Here is a 20,167-nt window from a genome sequence, read left to right on the forward strand (position 1 = left end):
GAAAGTACAGTGTACAAATCTGAATGCATTTCTTCAGGATTTAGAGTGCAATGGATATAGAAGGGCTCTCAGAAATCAAGTTTGGGTGAAATAACAGATGACTTGAAGTTAGTGTTATTTAACGTATTACAGTATTACTGTACTCTGCCTTATGAAACAGCCCAAGAAAATCCTATTATCTGTCAAACCAATGTAATTAAAAAATTCCAGCCTAAATATAGTTGGAGTCTGACCACTTGAGATGCTGCTGGCCAGTATTTTAAGGCTTGAACCACCAGGCTCTAATAAATTGGGTCAGACTACATACATTGGTCCTCTTTCAAAGCCGTTTCACAAGTGTCACCACAACTCTCTAATTTTACATGTGAAAAAGAATCAATTTTTATCTCTACCCTAGATCCAAGATCTGCTGATCAGGCATTGAATAAAGGGGTTTTAGGTACAGGTCACTGAATTTGATCAACAGCTGTTCTGTAAGGGAAGAGATCAAATCACACGCAACACAGTAATTGAGTCCAGATGTTTGTCTAAAAGAAACTCCAGCTCAAGCAGGAATTAATTATGTGAAGTCTTACAAGCTGTGTTATAAGGAAAACAGATGAGAAGTTCACAACAGCACCTCTGTTTTTTTATTAAAAGAGTATAACAAACAGTTTAATGCAACTGACCACATTTTGGCTACAAATAGTTCAGTGAACTCAAACTTGCTGTTGCATGCCCCAGTTAGTGATTTATTGGTGCAGGTTGCTGGTGGTAAGCACAGCTTAGGCAGTGCTGGAAAAACACCAAACCTCTACACCTGCATCTATGGTGCAGCAGCTCTGAACCAGACTGTCACTGTTCAAAGGGAAGGAAGTGCATTGTTTTGGGAACCACAGGACCATTGGCTCTTAGAGGCACGCCTCAAGAGTGGAGCACAATTTTTTATAGATATGGTGTATTCTGTACATGGGTTATGGTGTATCCCATACATGGGTTATAGTATATTCCATACATGGGTTCTAGTGCATCCCATACATGGGTTATAGTGTATTCCATACATGGGTTCTGGTGTATCCCATCCATGGGTTATAGTGTATTCCATACATGGGTTACAGTGCATCTCATACATGGGGCATAGCTCAGATTTGTGAAGGGTATTGAATACTTTTTCAATTTTATGGTTTGGGCAGAATGAAAAAGTATCTAGAGCACGCACTGCACATAAGACTGCAATGTGATAAGAGTTTGATTTGCTGTGATAGTAAGGAGACTGTTTTTCATATACATGTAAGTATTCTGTGTGTACATCTGCATTTAATATATTTACCAGGTGTATTTTTGCTGAGTGTCTCATGAATGAATGTGACCTGTATCTTTTCTTAGATGAAGATTGATCATGTTTCTAATTTTTCAATTGCAAATTCTATGCATGAGACAAAAGGAAGAAGCACGAAACCACAGCCAAGGAGAAGGACCTCGACTCTAGCTGAACTCTGCACTCATGGCAAAGATCTTAGATTGTTACATTTCTAACAGAAACTAATATGAAGTGAATTTGTCAGCAGATATAGAGGAACTGCAAATGGAAAAGTCAGCATGGGAGGGAGTTTTCCAATTCCTATCAACTGAGAAACAGTTTTAACAAGTACATTTTAAGGTGTGGCAGGAAAATCTGAGTGAAGAGCTTGCAGAAGTTTATCAGAAAACAAACACCTTGAAGTTAACTTTCACTCTTTGTCGATAGCATATATTTCCATTTCCAGTATTTGTATAACTGAGTAACTCACTCAAGCCCTGATCCCACATTTCTCTATCTTATGTCTGAATCAGCCCTGTTTGCAGTGCAGCTTCAACCCCAACACCAAGCCAACAGGTTCATCTGCAGCCTGAGCCAGCAGTACAAAGGAGCAGGTCTCAAAACAATTCCTGACACTTCTGGTACTGGACAAGTGAACCAGGGATGCACACCCTGTTGCCTCTGCACACTTCAAACCAGAGAGAGACAGGGGAAACTTGTTGAATAAATGGAGCTATTTCTTTCCCATTTCTATCTGAGTGTTTAGCGAAAGCTTTGGGAACTTATAGCTGAATATCCCATTTCACAAGGAGTTTGAGGAGTGGAGGCTCCAATCAGATAATTGCAGCTTTGGAACATCTCTGTGCTCTCTGCACATGATTGTGGAAACAGTGTGTTCCTGAGCAGCCCAAGGTAACCCTTCAGTCCCTGATGTCAGTCTGAGTTTTCTGCTCTTAAGTCTTCCTACAGATGCCTGACGTGTTTGACAGGGTTTGGGGTGAAGCTGAAAGTACTGTATTTCCTAGTTGCACCTTCTTTTTTTCCGTAAGAAAATAAGCCTCTGCTGCACATCTGCTTCTTAACAAGGGGATGTCTTATTTTCCTGCCAACATGTCATGAAATTTAAAGACATTTTAATCACAGAAATAGCTTTTGTGCTGCTAGTGACTCATCACTTAGTGCTTAGAACCAAGGGCCTCTGTTCAGCTAAAGCACAGTGCCCAGTGAAGGCAATCTGATAAATTAGATTATGGACATACCCCTGATTACAGGGGGCATATTCAAATAATATTATATATTATACAATTTCAACCAATGGTTGACATCAGTGTAGAATAAAAACATGAATATAAATGGATTTGTCAAAACTAATTAAAATAAGAGCAGAAGATTATCAAAATAGTCTCAGAGACCAGCACCCTCTACTCTGCAGTTGGCTCCCTGGAGTGACATGTCTTGGTGCCTGGTGAGGGCAGCCGGCTTCTGCTGCAGGACCTATTGGGCTGATTCAGTTTGCAGAGGGTGTGCAGGAGAAGCAAACCATGATCTTCAGGGCTGGCTGCCGACACGTGTGCCCAAAGCTGTCCAGCACATCTGCCAGGCTGTCAGTCTGTGCATCCACTTGTAGTGGGGGCATATCAACTGCTTCGAGATGTACACAGGGCAGGGGCGGCGGCTGTGTTTGGAGTAGCACAGTGCGTGTTCATGGCTTCTATATAGTGGGGTCACAGGGAGGGGTGAGGCTGAGGCTGCATCATGCCAAAGGCGAGGGAGAGTAAACGTGGTCTGGATGCAGGTTAGATGGGGCATCACCCACAAGTTTGAGACAAAAAGACACGTAAAGGGGTGCGGGAGTGTTCGGGTACGGGCGGGAGGGAAGCTGCTGAGTGGGTGCTGGCTGCGGCTGGCAGTGCTGCCGCTACCCGCGGACCCCGCGGAGGCTGCCGGGGGCTGCCGGACTACGAGTCCCAGCGTGCCCGGCAGTACAGGGCCCGCGGTGCGCAGCCGCCGAGCCGGGCACCCACCTGCAGCCGCCGGCGCCGGGCTCGGGGCCGGAGGGGCGCGCAGGCGGCGGGCGGCGCTGCGCTCGGGCGCGGAGGGGCGCGCAGGAAGCTGCCGGCCAGGACCGGCCCCGCGGAGGGGTAAGGCGGCGGGACGGGGACGGGAGGGCCCCGCGGCATTGCCTGGGGGCCCCGGCCGGGAGGAGGCTCCGCGGGACTCCGCGCGCTGCGGTGCGGAGCGGGAGGGGTGGCTGCCTGCGGCGGAGCATCCCCTGCGCGGAGCATCCCTTGCGCGGGGCGGCTCGGCCCCAGCCCAGCGCGTCCCGGCGGCAGAGGCGCTGGGCATCATCCCCGGTGTGTAAGAAGCGGAGGGGCTCGCACGGGCGGCCGCGGCGCGTCCGGGGCTCCCACGGTATGCGGAGAGCCCTTCCCTCCTGCCTATTGTTTTTAATAGTGCGTTTTCCCAGGGAAGGCGGCTGTATTTACTTGGATGTGCTCGCATCCTTTATGTCAGGCTTTAAATGACAGAAATCAGATGCAGCAGTTTAATAAGGGAAGAAGGTATTTTCGTAGATGAAGATGAGCTGTGCCGGAGCTCTCACGCCTTTTGTACGTCAGGAATACAGCAGGATGGATGGCGGGTGGGCGAGCGGGCTGATACGCTCCGCTGCCGTGGAGCAGGTCAGAATAAATGTATCAGTGACAAATTCAGGCACAGGATGCAGATTTAGTAACATTTCCAGTCCCTTGGTGAGCAAAACGTGTCCCCAAAACCTGCACATTGGCATCAGATATCCCACATGCTCTATTTTGTTGTCTGATTACAAAATTACCAGGGTGGCCCTCTGCTAATTGAAAGCGCTTTGCTCCGATGGAAGCTTTGGGAAAATTTCTTTTACCAGAGTAAAAATGCACAGCTGATCAATGAGAAACACGTAGGGAAATCTGAGGACTATAACACTGAAAAATAAATAAGACCTGGTTATATTCATGTGACCACCCTGCACTTAGGAGTAACATAATGTAAAACCCCACATTGTAACATCATTACTGATGAAACAAGTCCAGAAATGTATCAGTATCAAACAGCAATTTAAAGATAATTTGAAGAGGTGATAATATTTTTGTACCATGAATAATACACTCTGTAGATCTATGCTTTTGAAAACGTTTAGTAGAGGTAGTCTTCAGTAAGTTCTTGAGTTGTGTATTTGTAGTAAATCAATGCAGTCTTTCAATTTCTTATAATATGAAAGCTTTTCCTTAACTGATTATTCTCAGAAATAGTCCTTGAACTTCTTCTATTCTGTCCTCCAATTCTGGAGGTAGGAACATGTAATGGGAAAGAAACTCCCAGGACCAGTTGGCCTAATACTGCAGGCATCGGGTCCTCAAGTGCCTTGCAAGGGATACAGTTATTAGGAAAATAAACCTGGGGCTGTATGGAGGTATCTTGCTGAATTAGACTAATGATATTACAATCTTTTCCGTGTTATTCTGCACCCACTTACTATATAACACTGTCTTTGCTGTGGTGCTGTGTGCTGTGCAGCTCTTAACTATATAACTTATGTTCCAGTAGATATATTTAAGTTTTTATCACTATGTAAAAAGTGAAGAAGGTTACATGAATCATTTAGTGACTTTGCCAACCCGAGTTCCATATCCATCATTTCTCCCATCCACCTAGCTTGGCTGGATTTGCCTGAACTTTGCCAGTAGCCTCTGTAATCTTGACAATCTAAGTAATTTTGTTCAGAATGGCACGCTTTGCTCTCTCGCTGCATAGCTTTTCTTCCTTTCCCAATTTATTATTTTTTCCAGTATTTTACAACTTCTGACCAGCAATGTTTATGCATTTCTGCTGTTATTAATCTGCTGTAGGTTTTTTTTGCAGCATTCCTAAGTTATTGAATCTCATAGTTTAATGTATTCTTGTGATGGAGTATTCCTTTAACAGTCTGTGGTAGCTGAGCAGGAATTGGCATTGAGGGGCATGGAGCAGTGTCCTGTAACCACATGTATTTGCACACGGTAGGTTAAGGTTGGGGTGAATGCATATGTTCTGTTAAATGGCCATTAACAAAAATAACAATTGCAATTAAGTAGCAATTAGCAAGTGCAGCAGTGTCTCTGTTTAACAGTGAAAAATTGGTCATCACTACTTGGTGCCGCAGAAATCTGTAAACTTGTTTTTTATATCCTTCTTTACTGGGGTTATTTCAAGGAGCAGCTGAAGGCCCAACTGCTGTTCTAAAGCAGGGAAATCTGAGAACAGCAGTGACAAAAAGGTAGCACTCTGTGTGCTGTCTGTTGGCAGCAAAGGTGGAACACTCTTTTGTTAATGTTACCCAGTATCCTTTTTCCTATTGATGTTTCCAATGAAAAACAAACCTAGAGTTATCTATGAAAATAGTCTGTTTCCAGGGACATTTCCTTCTCCTATTTATTGTTTCAGCTATGAGGATGGATACATCACAGATGGTTTCTGGCTCTGGTTTACAGCTGAAATGCAAAAAATATAGGTAGTTATGCTGTCTCTGTACATCATAAGGAGAAAAAAAAAGCTTACAGAAGGTGCAAAAATTGGTTTTTTTTAGAAGTTACCCTACAGTATTTGTTATTAAGGATCATAGTTCCACAATCAGTAGCATCTGCTCTTAGCCTTTGGAGCTCTTTCTGCTATGTTTTCACTTGGCACGTATAATTCATTTAAATGATGCACTTAAATCAACAAGATTGTCCATGGAAGAAGGGACCCGTGGCCAAAAGAAAAGTGGTCCAATGCTTGATACTTGGAAGATGATTCAGCTCCTTACCATGCCACAGACTTTTTGTTTGATCTCAAACAATGCATTTCCTCTGACAGGACAGTGAAGTGGGAAGGCTCTAGTGTGGCTGATGGTATGTAAGGCACCACAACAATTGGTTTCATTCTTTACACAACACAAAATCTGGGAAACTGAACAGGATGAAGACACCATCTTGTAAATGTCACAGCTATTACTGTAATGGGCATGAGGTTGGAGCTGTTTTATACATGTTCATCTGGGGACCACAGACCCATGGCCTGCTGTATCACAAGACTGGGAGCATGCATGCTCTGGGGTGGTGCTCACTTGAAGAGGTGCAACCCCTTGTCCAAGGCCAGTCAGCACCTATCTACTGCAGAATCAAACTTGCACAGTCTGGTGCTTATTAAAAGAGGTTAAAATATCACTGTTTTCTTCCAGTGGTACAGCTCAGCACTGGGTGTTTCTGTTCATGTCAGAGCTGAATCTTACAGATGACGAATTGTGGATGGATCTGCCATTTCATAGCCCATTTTCTGTATAAAAAGACTGCTCTCAAGGATTTTCAGACTAGCACTTCACACCAGCCTCAGTTTCAGACAGTAGCTATGTTATGTTTTTATTTTAGAAAAGGTAATTAACCTTGCATGGATTTTCAAAGTATCACTGAAGTTCTAAAGATGGAGGAAACCTCCCTTCCAGTTCCACAAGCTTACCAGTTGCAATGAGCAGCAACAGAAGATGGTTGCTTCATTGGTTTAGAACTAAACTTTACCCCTCTAAAAATGAGGGGGAGCCTCTCCCTGCCAGAAACACAACAGATGGGCAGGTCTTTTTTAGTCTTTTCCATTTCCCATACTTGGGTCCCTCACTGGAGTGTCAGAATGCCATACAGAATACCACTAATATCTGTAACACTTAGGTTTGTTCTGTTATCCTTTTCCTGCAGGTAGGAACTGAGGGACTTAAAGGTAGCTTTCTTTAAGTAAGACTGGCTTAAATTATTGTATTGTCACTGTATAATTAGTCATAATTTTTGTATGGAAACAATTCTAGTGATTATGGTTTACACATATGAGGATACCTAGAAACGAGTTACAATTCATCAGGCATTGTGAAGAGATCTTCCTTCCCAAGACTTAGTTTTATGTTTTGAATGAATATGTATAATACCCCTAATGTTATCTTAGAAACAATTAGAAATTAGTTATTATATAACTTCATTCTACATCAGTGGAAGAAGCATTAATGTTTCATCTTTAATCACCAGTGAAGAATCTTTCATGTTTTCAGAATCAAAGGGCACTCATCCCTTTATATCTGCTATAATAGCAGTACATTCATATGGATAATTTTGCAACACACATGACGGTTATTTCCTTATAAAGGGCACAACTGAACTCCCATTAAAGTGAATTGATGTTTTGCATTTTATTTGCATAGGAATCCTCAGTCCCTCAGTAAAGAAGCCAACTGTCATGTAAACTACAGAGTGGTGTGAGCATTACCAAGGTTCAGAAGGGCTCATCAAATTATGAAGTGGAGTTTCTGATCACTGATGATTGTACTAAAGGTTCAGGCCTAGTCTAGTGTTAGGACAACATATTTGTTAATTATTTAACAGTGTCTATATGGGATTGTTGCTAGGAACAGAACATGAAATCATCTTATGTTAGCCCTGGAGAAAAACAGTGTTTTAAATATACACGCTTTTTTAGGGATTCTTTGCTACAGTATGACAAAAGATGGCAAACAGGGCTTGGGAATAGAAGAAATTTGGCCACATCATTACTTGCCCAGTGCCAGCCCCAAGCTCAGTGCCATGTGCACCTGAGTTGCTCTCCCCAGACACCCTCTCAAAGGACCTGGTTTTACAAATCCTTAAACAGGTTATTCACTTTGATCCACCAAGTGATTGTGCTGGGTTCTGGGTTGAAAGGGTTAGAAGAGGTGACCAAACCTGAGCAGTTCAGTGCTCCTTATGAATGAGTTCTTCAGAAGTTTTTTTTGGGGGAAACAAGCAAAAAATTTGATAGATTCTAGAAGACAAAATGCTTTTCTACACACCTCTTCCATTTTCTACCTACATGAGTTTCTTTCATGTGGTTACTGTCTCTAGCCACATCCGGACCTGTAGCTAATACCATTTTCATCATACACAAAAAAAAATCAGTTTCACAATGCTTCACTGTACATTCCTATCATACTTTTGTGCTGTGCTAGCCCCAGTACATTCTCCCTAGCTTTTCTGAGATTTATGAACCCCCTAGTTTAAAACCAAGGGAAATTTTGAACCACAAAATATCATCTCTAGGTATACATCTCCCATATGTTCATAGTCGGAAAGAATATATTGGTTTTGTTTTTTAAGTATAAAAACAAAAAAACCCACCCCTTATTTATATATCAAATAATGAAGTATTTCCCTCTTTTTTATTAAGCTTGAGCTTTCAACAGCCCAGCCTTATTTTTCATAGCAGTTCCTGGACTGCAGAGAGGTCCCCTGGCTGGCACTCCATTGCCTGGATGGCTTGGGACAACCACCCTCCTACTGAGCATCTGTTTGTGTTGCACAAATGCTGCTCTTAATCATAATGGTCCCAATCCTATTTATTTGGTCCAGTATCAAGTTAACTTGGGATTTATTCCACCCGTTTCTTGTTTTCATGTTTATCTACTTGAGAATATTGAAAGAAAGGGAAGAATTTTTCCATATAGATCAGTTTCACAATTGTTTTTCAAAACACAAATATCCACCATTGTGGATACAGAAATAGTCTGAAATAGATTGTGTATCAGGATTTCCTTTGTGAACATCGGTTGCTGTGATTTGGAAAAATGAGAACAACTCAAATCTGATCATGAAAAAAGATCTTTTTTTCTATAAAGATGCAAAGAACTTTCATGGATTATTTTCCATTCAGCACGTCATTTTACATCATAAATGCACATTGCCATGCAGCTTCGAAATTCTTAGCTTGTACACACTATTGAAAGCTAGAAATCCACATCATCTGTATCACAGGATTCTCATTGCTACAGGACCCCAGAGATACTATGTTTTCCTAGGTATATAGCCTGTGTTTTAGACAGTGTGAGTGACCTGATGTGCCTTTGTAGCTCCTGGTCCATAGAAGGTTCTACAGTTCAGGTTGTTCCAACACTTCTGAAGCAAGCCAAGCAAATGCAAGTGGGACCTCTCTGACATCTAACATTCATTCAGCAGAGGACTGATTCCCTCTCAGAAAGAAGTATCTGTATCAGCAGTAGAAAATTCCAACAGTATTATGGTTATCAACAGAAATTACAGCCTGGCTACTCTAGAAAACCCCGTCAGTAGTGTATAAGGATTATAACCAAAAAGTACTTATGGAACACAGAAAAGTATGAAAGAGTTACATCACAGCAAATGTTGACTACATAGAATAATACTGATTTTATGCAGGCTGATTAATGACACCCTTTTTGTCTTCGAAAACATATTTGACTCCTGATGTTGACAGGCATGGGTGAAAAAGCTGTCTCAAATAAGACAGGAGTATCTATTTCTTTCTTTAGAAGGAATCAAAGGTAAAAATATAGCAATGGATTCTTTGAAGCTCACTGAGAAATATCTGTGCTCCACAAAGATTTAAAAGTAGCACCTGATTAGCAGAGATGCTACCCCTTATGGTACCTGCACTATGTATCAGCATAGATCTCACCTGCTGGGCATCTAACAGCATGCTTTGCTGTTTAGCAGTGGGTGTTAGAGCCCCTTGTAAACTGTGATGCTTCTAAACTATATGGAAAAAGCCAAATGGGGTTTGTGTTTCTTCATTCCTTAATCTCACTCTTCACTTTTCCCAATGAGTTTGAAGTGGATCTCCATAGTCATACCCATGGTCCCTCATTCTGCTTCTCTCAGTGTTCCTAATGCAGTGTAGCATATTGTCTCTGTGATTACATTGAATATCTTTATACTGTTTGACACTGATCTGCTTTTGTACGCTCAAAATTACACTAGCTAGGAGTTGTTGGTTAATTGGAACTGTGTTTTAACAGATGAAAGTTTTCATACAGTAACCATAACAAAGAAAATCAAGGGGATATAATCTGTAAAAAGTAAACAGTATGCTCACACTCAGAAAAGTCAAACCACAATCAGAAGCAGCAGAGACAGCATATGGTCTTGTTTACATATACAAAATTAACAGTATGAAATCCAATTAGGAAGGTGGAGATTATAATCATCACATTAGACAGCAATTTCCAAAGTATGGGAACTCAGGGCTTAAGCATTTCCTTCCCAGACTGAATGATGCTGAATTGTCACATTTATCTCATTCCCTTGGCTTCCCATAATGTGACTGTGATGAAAGGTCAATAGAGAGCATAAAGACAGGACATGAACGATAGGCACTTCACCAGAGCTTTCAGCAGGGTGCAAGCTCCACGAAAGCCTTACTGCTTACAGGGATTGTGGACAAATAAATTCCCTAAGCCGTGTCTTCTGCTTTTTTCTGTCACAGGAGAGTAGGATTCAGTAGTGAAAGGGAAAATATCAAGGGAATTTCTGCTGCAAATGTATGTGTGCAAGAAAAACATGGTTTCAAGCTCTTCCATGTACTGCTGGTCTAACAAGGGCTATCCAACATCGTGCTTCATGCCATGAGAGACATTAGACTGATACATCCTTAATACCTGTGTTTATATTTCTCTTTGGGTGTCCCTGCTGCACATGGTCAAATACCTTCTCTTCCTAATAATTAAAAGGAAACAGTTATGATATTGAAAACAGCCACATGTTGAAAAGTGCCCTCTGGCACATTTCCGTCTGTGGCTAAGCACAGAGATAGTTCATAAAGAAATCAGAAATGTCTGGTGCATACCAGTCAAGTTCTGCAGTAATTACCTATTAGCACCTGGTTTCAACTGTGCAAACTTTTCCACAAAAGCCATTACACTCATGTCTTGCTGTTCCCAGTAAAACAACTCTTAGCTGTGTTCCCAGGTGGGAATCGTGCAGTACCATACAGCTAAGGGGGATGTACTGGCACCAGGCATCCTGCACAATAGAAGTGCTGAACCTCAGCCAGGGAAACCTTGATGTACTCTTACTAGTTACTTTCCCAACACTATTAACTTACCCTTGTGATTACATTTTCTTCTTTTCCAGGGATGAGATTAAACTCTAATAAAATAACCATTTAAACTGTTAAAGAGTTTTAAAAAGCTCTAATCCCCTCAAAGAAAGTTCCCAGCCCATTTAATGACTGCTGGCTGAAATGTTACATTTTTAATGAGTTTATGCAAAGAAACTTAGAGAAGGCACCTGGTGCCTTAGCACAGCAATGTATTGCTGCTGAATTTGTTTTTACAGTTTAAACAGATATACTTATCTCTTTTAAATAAAACGCTTTCATTATTTAACAAGTAGTTTTGATAACAAATTGTATCAATTAAACATATGTAGAACTAGTGTTCTCTTTAAGCACTAGGTACAGAAAAGCATTTGTTCTTTTGGACTTTTTTGTTGCCAAAATCTCTCTCAAACGTATCACATATGATAGAACCTTATAATATAAGAAATTTTCACAATGGCTGTAACTTTGTGAAACATCAGATGCTGACTAACTTCCTAAAACTTACTCACAATTTAAAGAACAGTTGAATTCTACCATGACGTTGGGAATGGCTTGACAATGATAGCATGCTATGGAAACAGGAAAATAGAGCAGTAATAAGGTAGAAAATGAGAGCGTGTAGAGGAATTAATTGGAATAGGATGTTCAAGTGTTTCAAGTCAAGGCTTATCATGCCTTGCAGTGTTCATAGAATTCCAGGTGTTTGAAGTTTGTAATTCTACTGATTACTCTCTTCCCTTTCTACAGGTTGCCAATTTCTAGTCTTTTTGATAGACAGCAAAAATAAATATGTTTTAATATTTAGTATTTTAATAGTGAAACCCTATGTAAATGCAACATTTTCGTTTGGATTTGGAATAGAAGAAAAATAAATATCTGGCTTCTAGCACATATAAAGAACAATAGGACCCACATGGATGATTTTTACTTTATGACGATTAAGGACCTGGCCAAAGGAAATCAGAGTCTGGGTTCAGACACAAGGCAGCTGTAGGTGCCAGTTGGCTGTTTCCCATATCAACCATAGCTTTGAAATATGCAAATGCAGAAATTCAGCTGTAAAACTGCACAGCTGGCTGTGCAATTCAGAGAGCTCTGGTCCTGGAGTGGGAAACAGGGAAGACTTGGGAGGCCTGGAGCACAGCAAAAGTCCCCAGCAAATGCTGTTCCTGATCACAGATTAATTCTCTTTCACTCCATCCCTTTACAGGCAGATTCTGGCTCTAGAATTGTTTCTGGACACGAAAAAAAAGGGGGACTAAAGACAGAGTTCTTCATAAGGACAAATGATATCATAGTGACTCTTGTGGCCATGCAAATGACACTTTCTTCTTACTTATCACTTGGGATCATCTAACAAGGAACCAAGTTCATGTTTTCAGACTTAAAGATTTTGTGAAATACTAAGTCCATGTGTTTTCATGACCATGTTTTGCATGCCTGCAGGTGCCCCATGGAGCGGACTAATCTACAGATGATTTTTTAAAGTATATCCTTACTGCAAGAATTATTTTGATGATGAGTACTATCACATGTTGTAAACAAACATTTTGAAATAAGACTACCAAGCAGCATACTTTACAGCTGCTTAGGTAACCAGTATGTACCAAAAAGACAGCCAAGACAATGGAGGCCTGCTTTCAGCCATCAGCAAAGCCGGGATAAGATAGAATACCACAAGGCATATCATTTTGTATCTTGTTTGTCATCATTAGACTGTTCTCTGTGAATCTATAAGCAGATTCTGCTGTTTCTAAGCAAACTAAATAAAACAGATTTATCTCTATGGAAAAGGATGAGTTCCTAATGTATTTTCTTATCTATGTCTCAAGGCTCTTTGCTGCTGCACCCCTGAGATTCCCAAATGTACCATACCCCTCCCTGCTGTTTCTTGGCTACTGCTACACAGGCAGCCCCAGCACTTCCCACACTCCCACAATGAGCCAGGACATCTTGTTGCTTTGTTTTCATTAATCAAGTGTAAATGTGACTCTCAGCATGTGGGCTTTTTAGGACTCTATCAGCTAAATGGAGATACTCATAATGCTTTACTGTTAACAGTGAGTGAAGCCCCAAGAAGCTCTGTACTCCTTTATGTTTGAAATCTTGGCAAGCAACATCAGTCGAGCAGTGCAGCAGGAGCCATGTCTCTGCCCTTCCGAAAAGAGCTGGAGAAATACAAGAATATCAATGAAGATGAAATACTCAGCAAACTCTCAGAGGATGAACTGAAACAGCTAGAGCATGTTCTCGATGACCTTGATCCTGAGGTTAGTGATGGTGGCCAGGGGATTCATAGTTCAAAAACTGCCTTTTATAAATGCCACATACTACAGCATTTTATATTTGTATTCTGTTACACTAGAGGCAGTGGATCCTAAAGTAGGAGCAGCTCAGATAGGGACATTTCAGGTTTATTCCTGCTGTAATGTGCTACTTGCTTTTGTACAAGTCACTGTGCCCTTTCTCTATCCCTTGTCTATTTAGATGTGAGCTTGTCTGCAAACTATATCTTTAATCATGTTTGTACACTGCAGCATGATGAAAAGCTTTTTATGGCTGCTAATTGTGAGCACAGCAATAAACAAACATAACGTGTGTTTGTGCAGATCAGATCTTTTGAACTTCTGAAATCTGTTGATGGTGTCATTCAGCACAGATAGTTCTAGCTGAAGGGAATATATTTAGGCATGATTAAGAAAAATAAGGCTCAGCTACACAACTGTCATTTCCTAGAGAGCAAGGATAATATGAATATTTGAAGACACTCCCACAAAGAATTTAAAGATCTCTGGCCTAGGAGCTAGTTGGTCCCACAATAGTGAGGTTACAGTCACAAGTGTGCTGGATGGGAATTCTGACTACCTACCCCAAAATCAAACTGTAGGGATTTGAAAAGGAGTTAACTCTGGAAACAAAATACATTTGAAGAAACACAGTTGAATTATAACTCCTAGTTCTATAGTACAAATTTACCTGGAAATTAAGGGTTGGCTTTACTGTTCTTTCCCTCCATGGTGTCACTTCCCTCACTATTAACGCTTCTAGAGTGCATTTTCTGGTATTTTCAAGTAACTGGCATCTCAAATGGAGACAGAGAACATTAAAACAGCCAACCAACCAACCAAAGCAGGCCATGGTGCATTTGTAGTCAGGCTAAATATGTGCAGTAAATGTGTAGTGCCCAGAGTGCATTTGTGCACACACAGGTAAAGTGTCTAGTGACTAGTTCACTGGATGCACTCAGAATTCACCTGGTATTTGCCATCGATCAGATTTACTGGCCAACAACAAAGTGTTGCAAAGTGATGCAGTATTCTGAGGCATCTTCAACATGTTGGCTTTACGGCACATGTACTGCAACATCCGCATACCTGTACTCCTTTCTGGGATTTCTTGGACTGAAATGTGGGAGCCTTACACATCTTCCTGTATTAAGGGGTGCAGATGCAATCACAGAGTCACACAGTTGCATGTTTAACATGGGGCTTCATGTCTTTACTTCCTGCATACTTTAAATAGTTAAAGTCCACATCATTCACCAGTTACTTTCTGTGTATGCCACCCATTTCTGAAGCCCAAGAGACATCTGCATTAGCATGAAAGTAATTTTTTAAAACATGAGAGAGAGAAAAAAAAAGTGTAGAGGGAAAAGAGTAAAATGTAAAATGAAGTAAAAAGGAAATGTATAGAAAATTTATCCTGGTCTCTTTACCTGGATTTCAGACTCTGTGGTTATGTATAACACAAAAGGCTCTGATCTTGCTTAGGTCTTTGTTGCTGTGATTGTAAATGTGGTTAATAAAAATACTAATAGGTGGTACAGTCAAGAAGCCTGAAAGGTATACTGAGTTTAATGGTTACATTTAGGTAATGTGTGTTATTGCTGTCACCAACGAGCATTATGTGAAGTAACATGCAAAGAATGATTTCACTTAAAACCCAGCACCATTGAAATGAAATTAGGAACACTGTATGAAATTGCCTCCTCTCCTTTACATGCCTACCTCTCTTTCACAGAATGCCTTGCTTCCAGCGGGATTTCGGCAAAAGGACCAGACCACGAAACCTGCCACAGGCCCTTTCGACAGAGAGCGCCTGCTCTCCTACCTGGAGAAGCAAGCACTGGAACACAAAGACAGAGAAGATTTTGTACCATTTACAGGGGAAAAAAAAAGGTACAGTCCATCTTCATGTGGGTGTTGGGTAATGGACTGCCTGGTACAGGCATCTGCTGTGCCTGGCCTTTATGTGGAATATGCTGGGACAAAAGAGGTGAAGGCTGTTACTGTGTGGGGTGAAGCTCAGGAGTGAAGCTCTGTGTGGGGTGAAGCTCAGATCTAGAGCTGTTGAGGCAGGAGGTGAAGTGGTGGTTTAATCTGCCATGTAGTGGTGCAAAGTGCCTTGCTACATTGGAGTTACAATGGCAAGTTTAACCAGGGAATGGGAACACAAAAATGCCCATCCAGCAAAGGGCTCCAAGAGCAGCTCCCAGATCATTAAATATCTCTATTTGCAGTCAAGCATGGACAAAGGTGGCCTCACCAACCTGACTTGGACTGTTCCCATGTCCAGCATTAGGCCCATGCAAGGGTACTATAATGGGGGAGTGTTTAGGAGGAAACATACAAATGCCTTTCTGAGTAAGTATTGCCTATAATTGCTGTAATACCTCAGGGAACACACTTACAGAAAATGAGTATTTTTCCACTTGTTTACTAGCACATCTGGCAATGCTATTTAATGCAGACAGTTTCTCTGCTTCACTTTGTCCTACAGCTACAGGAAAAAAAGGGAAAACAGGAAAACCTAACTAATCATGCAGACATTGGTAGGATAACCTTAGGGTTACAGGAACAGTCATATTTTTAAGTAAACAGTGTTCCTTTAGCACCATTATCTCCTTTTCCTTACTTATATATGAAGTGAATAAAAATGCCTACTTCAGGCCACCCGTTTATTCAAGAAGGAACTTACTATGTCTGGGTCCATTTCTGGCCTTCTGATGAATTTGCCATTATTTCAATGGAATCCTCTTAAGGAAAAGGTCAGATTTCAAGAAAGTCAACAGCAGCATTTTTTACTGCATGTATCATTATCAAAGATAGAAAATGTTATTTGCAGGCCAAGAGTTGTTACTATCATTACATTGTGTTATCAGTCTTGGAAACAATGGTTTTAGACAAATGTGATATTTTTCAGCTAGATCTGATTTACATATTATTTTATCATGCAGCATGTTCTTTAACCTACTTCTTCCTTCATCATAACTTGTGCTTTAGTGCTATTCACAGGGTTGATTCTGAGCCCAGTGAAATGCAGTGACACTGTAGTGATCCTGCCGGTAGCAGGACTGAGCAAGCACATACTGTACAGAAAGGAAAATGGTTTATTGTAGTATGGATTTATTAGCAGTTGTTTTCAGTCTCCTACACACTGCTGTGTTAGAGCAGTACAAGTTACTGCTTGCAGGTCTCTGCATATTTACACCACTATCTTCAGTCAGGTCTCACCGATATTTGCTGACTTAGGGCTAAGACTTTGCATTTTGCACTGTAGTCATGTTCAAGATTTCTAAACGTGCCTGAAACAGAAGTACACAAAAAACCAGCAGTGTGTGGAATCACATATACCCATAGGACTGGCACTTGATCTGTACAAAACTAATCCTTGTATTGTCCCTGACAGTGTTGTTGTGCATACTGGCCCGTTTATTCTATTTCAGTTTTCTTTTGATGAGGCTAAAGCAGTATTATTCCTGCGTTTGCTTCCAGATACCCTTAGAGTGCTTATTAGCGCTGCTTATTAATTCCTGGTGTCCCAGGCGTGGAAGTACCAGTGCTTCACAAACACCAATAACCACACATTTCACTTTTTCCTAACCACAGTTAGTTCAGCCATGCTAGCACTTAAAGCTATTCTTAATTTGGCTTTTGAGTCACTGTGATCATTTACTTCAAAATTACAATTTTAAGAATTACTACAATTACGAGGTTGTGAAACATTTTAGGCTAAAGAAATTATTCCCTTAATTTCCCTGTTCCTTGTACACCACCAGTTCCTGACTAAGTCTTCATTATCAGCTTCAGCAGATTAAGTCAAATGAAAACAACCACATGTTCCATGATTTCCGCAGTCATTTTACAATTACAATTTAATACAAATAATTCTACTGAATTTGCTTTGAAATCAAAAGCCAAATACCATGAAAATACCCTCTGTTTCTTTGTTAACATTAGAAATAACTGAATTAATCTGAGGTCTGATGAGGTTCAGTACCTTGACAATTGCAAACTGGATGGACTGCACATTCTCATTTACATGCTGCTGTAAGGGAGCTGGCTTTTAGAAGGAATCTGTTTATTTTAAGCTTGGTGCATCCCTATTGGTACTTGAGTTTCTCTTCTGCTGCCCCTGGCTTGCTCAGCAGAAGGTGTCCTACAGAAAAACCACCAGACTTCAAGCACCAGGCTTCGCTGCCTCCTTTTCTTGTTCTCTGTCCCCTTGCTCTGCACTGCAAAGATTTCATGCACAATCTGAGCCTTATAAACACATGACTGAAACCTCTGAGTGCCAAATGCACCAAAATCTCCCATAAAGTGTACCATAATCCCGCTGATATGGTGAATCTGGTGATATATGAGGACTGCTACACAGAGGCTGTGAGTGGCTGGTTCTGGATCATAGAATCCATGCTTGTAACTGCAGCATTACCTATTTTGACACTCAATTAAAAAAAATAATAACAAAATAACTGTATTAAAACACTAATTAGTTGATTTGCATTTATAAGATGATGTTTTCCATGCAAGGAAATAAAGCAGTTCTGCCAGATGTGATACAACGTGCTCGATTTAAAGTCACTTTAATTAGAGAATAATTAGTATTCTTCCAAAGCTTAGTAATTAGCTCAGGATAAATAATTTACATTTCTAAAATGTGTCCTCAAAAGCAGCTAAAGAAGGATATCTCTTGAGAAAAAGCTTATTCCTCACCTTCTGCATGTTGATGGTCTCTAAAGTGTATTTAAAGATGGGTAAATACATGATTCTATTATATAGATGCCTGATTTCTTTGCATTATAGCAGCACTGTAATGTAGCCATATGATAAATAGTCCCAACTTAATTTTACACTAATTCTGCTGGTTAAAAAATAATTTCTGCATTAGCTTTAAAATGCATCCAGTGGTGTATAATTAGAAATGAGAGGTGTGGTGCCAGTGTACCATTTGGCACTATTTACCACTCGAGAATATTTGTAGGTCAGTAGGATTAGAATATGTCAAGTGTGGTTTAAGCTTTTGTCAGTGTTTTATACTTCGGTATTTGTCTGCTACTGGGAGAGCATTTATTTTTTCAGATTTAGGAAGTGGGATGCTGCTACCAAATGTTAAGTGACATTTCTACCAGTTCCTACATTTGTCATGCAAAGCTGATACTGACTTCAAAATTCAATGATGAACTGAAAAGAAGGTGGCATTTAAAATATCGTCCTTCCAGAATAGGCTGTGATACATCATTATCTTTTATCTACTGTCTCTGCTTCTCTGTTTTTGTTGTTAATAGCTTATTAAAAAGTTCTTGACCAAAAAGCAGTACCAGGCATCTGCTGAGGGATAAAATTCAGTTGCCTGCACTGGTCTCTATGTACTGAACATAGCCATAAGGTTTTGATTGTGCTAGAAAACAAGCCAAAACAAATTCCAGAGCTGACAGGGCTATTCAGAGTGGTTGAAACACAGGAAGTGTTAAATATGAGCTCAAGTTAGGGGGCTAATTGTGCAGGGAATGCCTTGGTTTTGATTGTAATCATGGTTTGGAAAAGTTGGAGATGTTTGGCAGAAACAATCAAACGTATGGCATGCATCAGATTATATATGCTCTGCCATATTTCAACTTGTTAACATGCTACATTAATTGCTGTACAAAAGAAGGCTTAAGCCTGTACAGAACAGCTCTCAAATTTCAGTGAAACCCCATTATTAATGAGGAATGGGGGTATAGGGAGTTAGGGCTGATAACTGTAGCCATAGCAACTGGCAGTTTGTAAGTATTTATTTTATGCATTTTTGGATTAGTTCCTATTTAGGACAGATATTCTAGAAATCCTTACACAGAGCCTGATGAACCAGAGAAGTTACTTAGACTGACTCACTGCATTTAACACACAGCTGGAAGAGCTGGTTGTCAGACTTCAATCACTGGGAAGCCTTTTCTGTATAACTGTCAAGTTCATGAAAGGTTTCAGGAATAGAAAGCAAAGGTGGAGAAAGTAAGGGGCAGTGTAGGCATAAAGTATTAGAGTAATGTCAATGCTGCATGTTTTGTCTCTTACTGAGGGCAGTATGCACATCTGATCTCAATTAAGATCCGAGTACTACTGTAATACAAACATGAACTATTAACATTTCTGTTCCTGCTTTGTTGCAGTGGTTCTTGTAACTACATGATACTAATGAAACATAATTGAAAAAGTTCTGTTCTGAAATACTAGATATGACATGGAACTGTTGGAACAAGTCCAGAGGAGGGCCACAAGGATGATCAGGGGACTGGAGCACCTCCCATATGAAGACAGGCTGAGAAAGTTGAGGCTGTTCAGACTAGAGAAGAGAAGGCTACGTGAAGACCTCATAGCAGCCTTCCAGGATCTGAAGGGGGCCTGCAGGGATGCTGGGGAGGGACTATTCATTAGGGACTGTAGTGACAGGACAAGGGGTAATGGGTTGAAACTTAAACAGCAGAGGTTTAGACTGGATATAAGGAAGAAATTCTTTCCTGTTAGGGTGGTGAGGTACTGGAATGGGTTGCCCAGGGAGGCTGTGAATGCTCCATCCCTGGCAGTGTTCAAGGCCAGGTTGGATGAAGCCTTGGGTGATATGGTTTAGTGTGAGGTGTCCCTGCCCATGGCAGGGGGGTTGGAACTACATGATCTTAAGATCCTTTCCAACCCTAACTGTTCTATGATT

General features: G+C 40.8%; 1 protein-coding gene across 1 annotated transcript in view; it reads left to right on the forward strand.

Moving 5' to 3' along the window:
* Positions 1-3,365: 3,365 nt before the first annotated feature.
* LOC101877824 (tropomodulin-2) overlaps positions 3,366-20,167 on the forward strand; it is a 31,330-nt gene continuing 14,528 nt past the window's right edge. The window contains exons 1-3 of the mRNA XM_034066238.1: positions 3,366-3,420; positions 13,259-13,467; positions 15,218-15,380. Of these exons, the coding sequence (XP_033922129.1) occupies positions 13,342-13,467; positions 15,218-15,380 (289 nt within the window). The 5' untranslated portion in view covers positions 3,366-3,420; positions 13,259-13,341. The remainder of the gene's footprint in view (positions 3,421-13,258; positions 13,468-15,217; positions 15,381-20,167) is intronic.

The sequence above is a fragment of the Melopsittacus undulatus genome, chromosome 9, assembly GCF_012275295.1.
Source record: "Melopsittacus undulatus isolate bMelUnd1 chromosome 9, bMelUnd1.mat.Z, whole genome shotgun sequence".
NCBI lineage: Eukaryota > Metazoa > Chordata > Aves > Psittaciformes > Psittaculidae > Melopsittacus > Melopsittacus undulatus.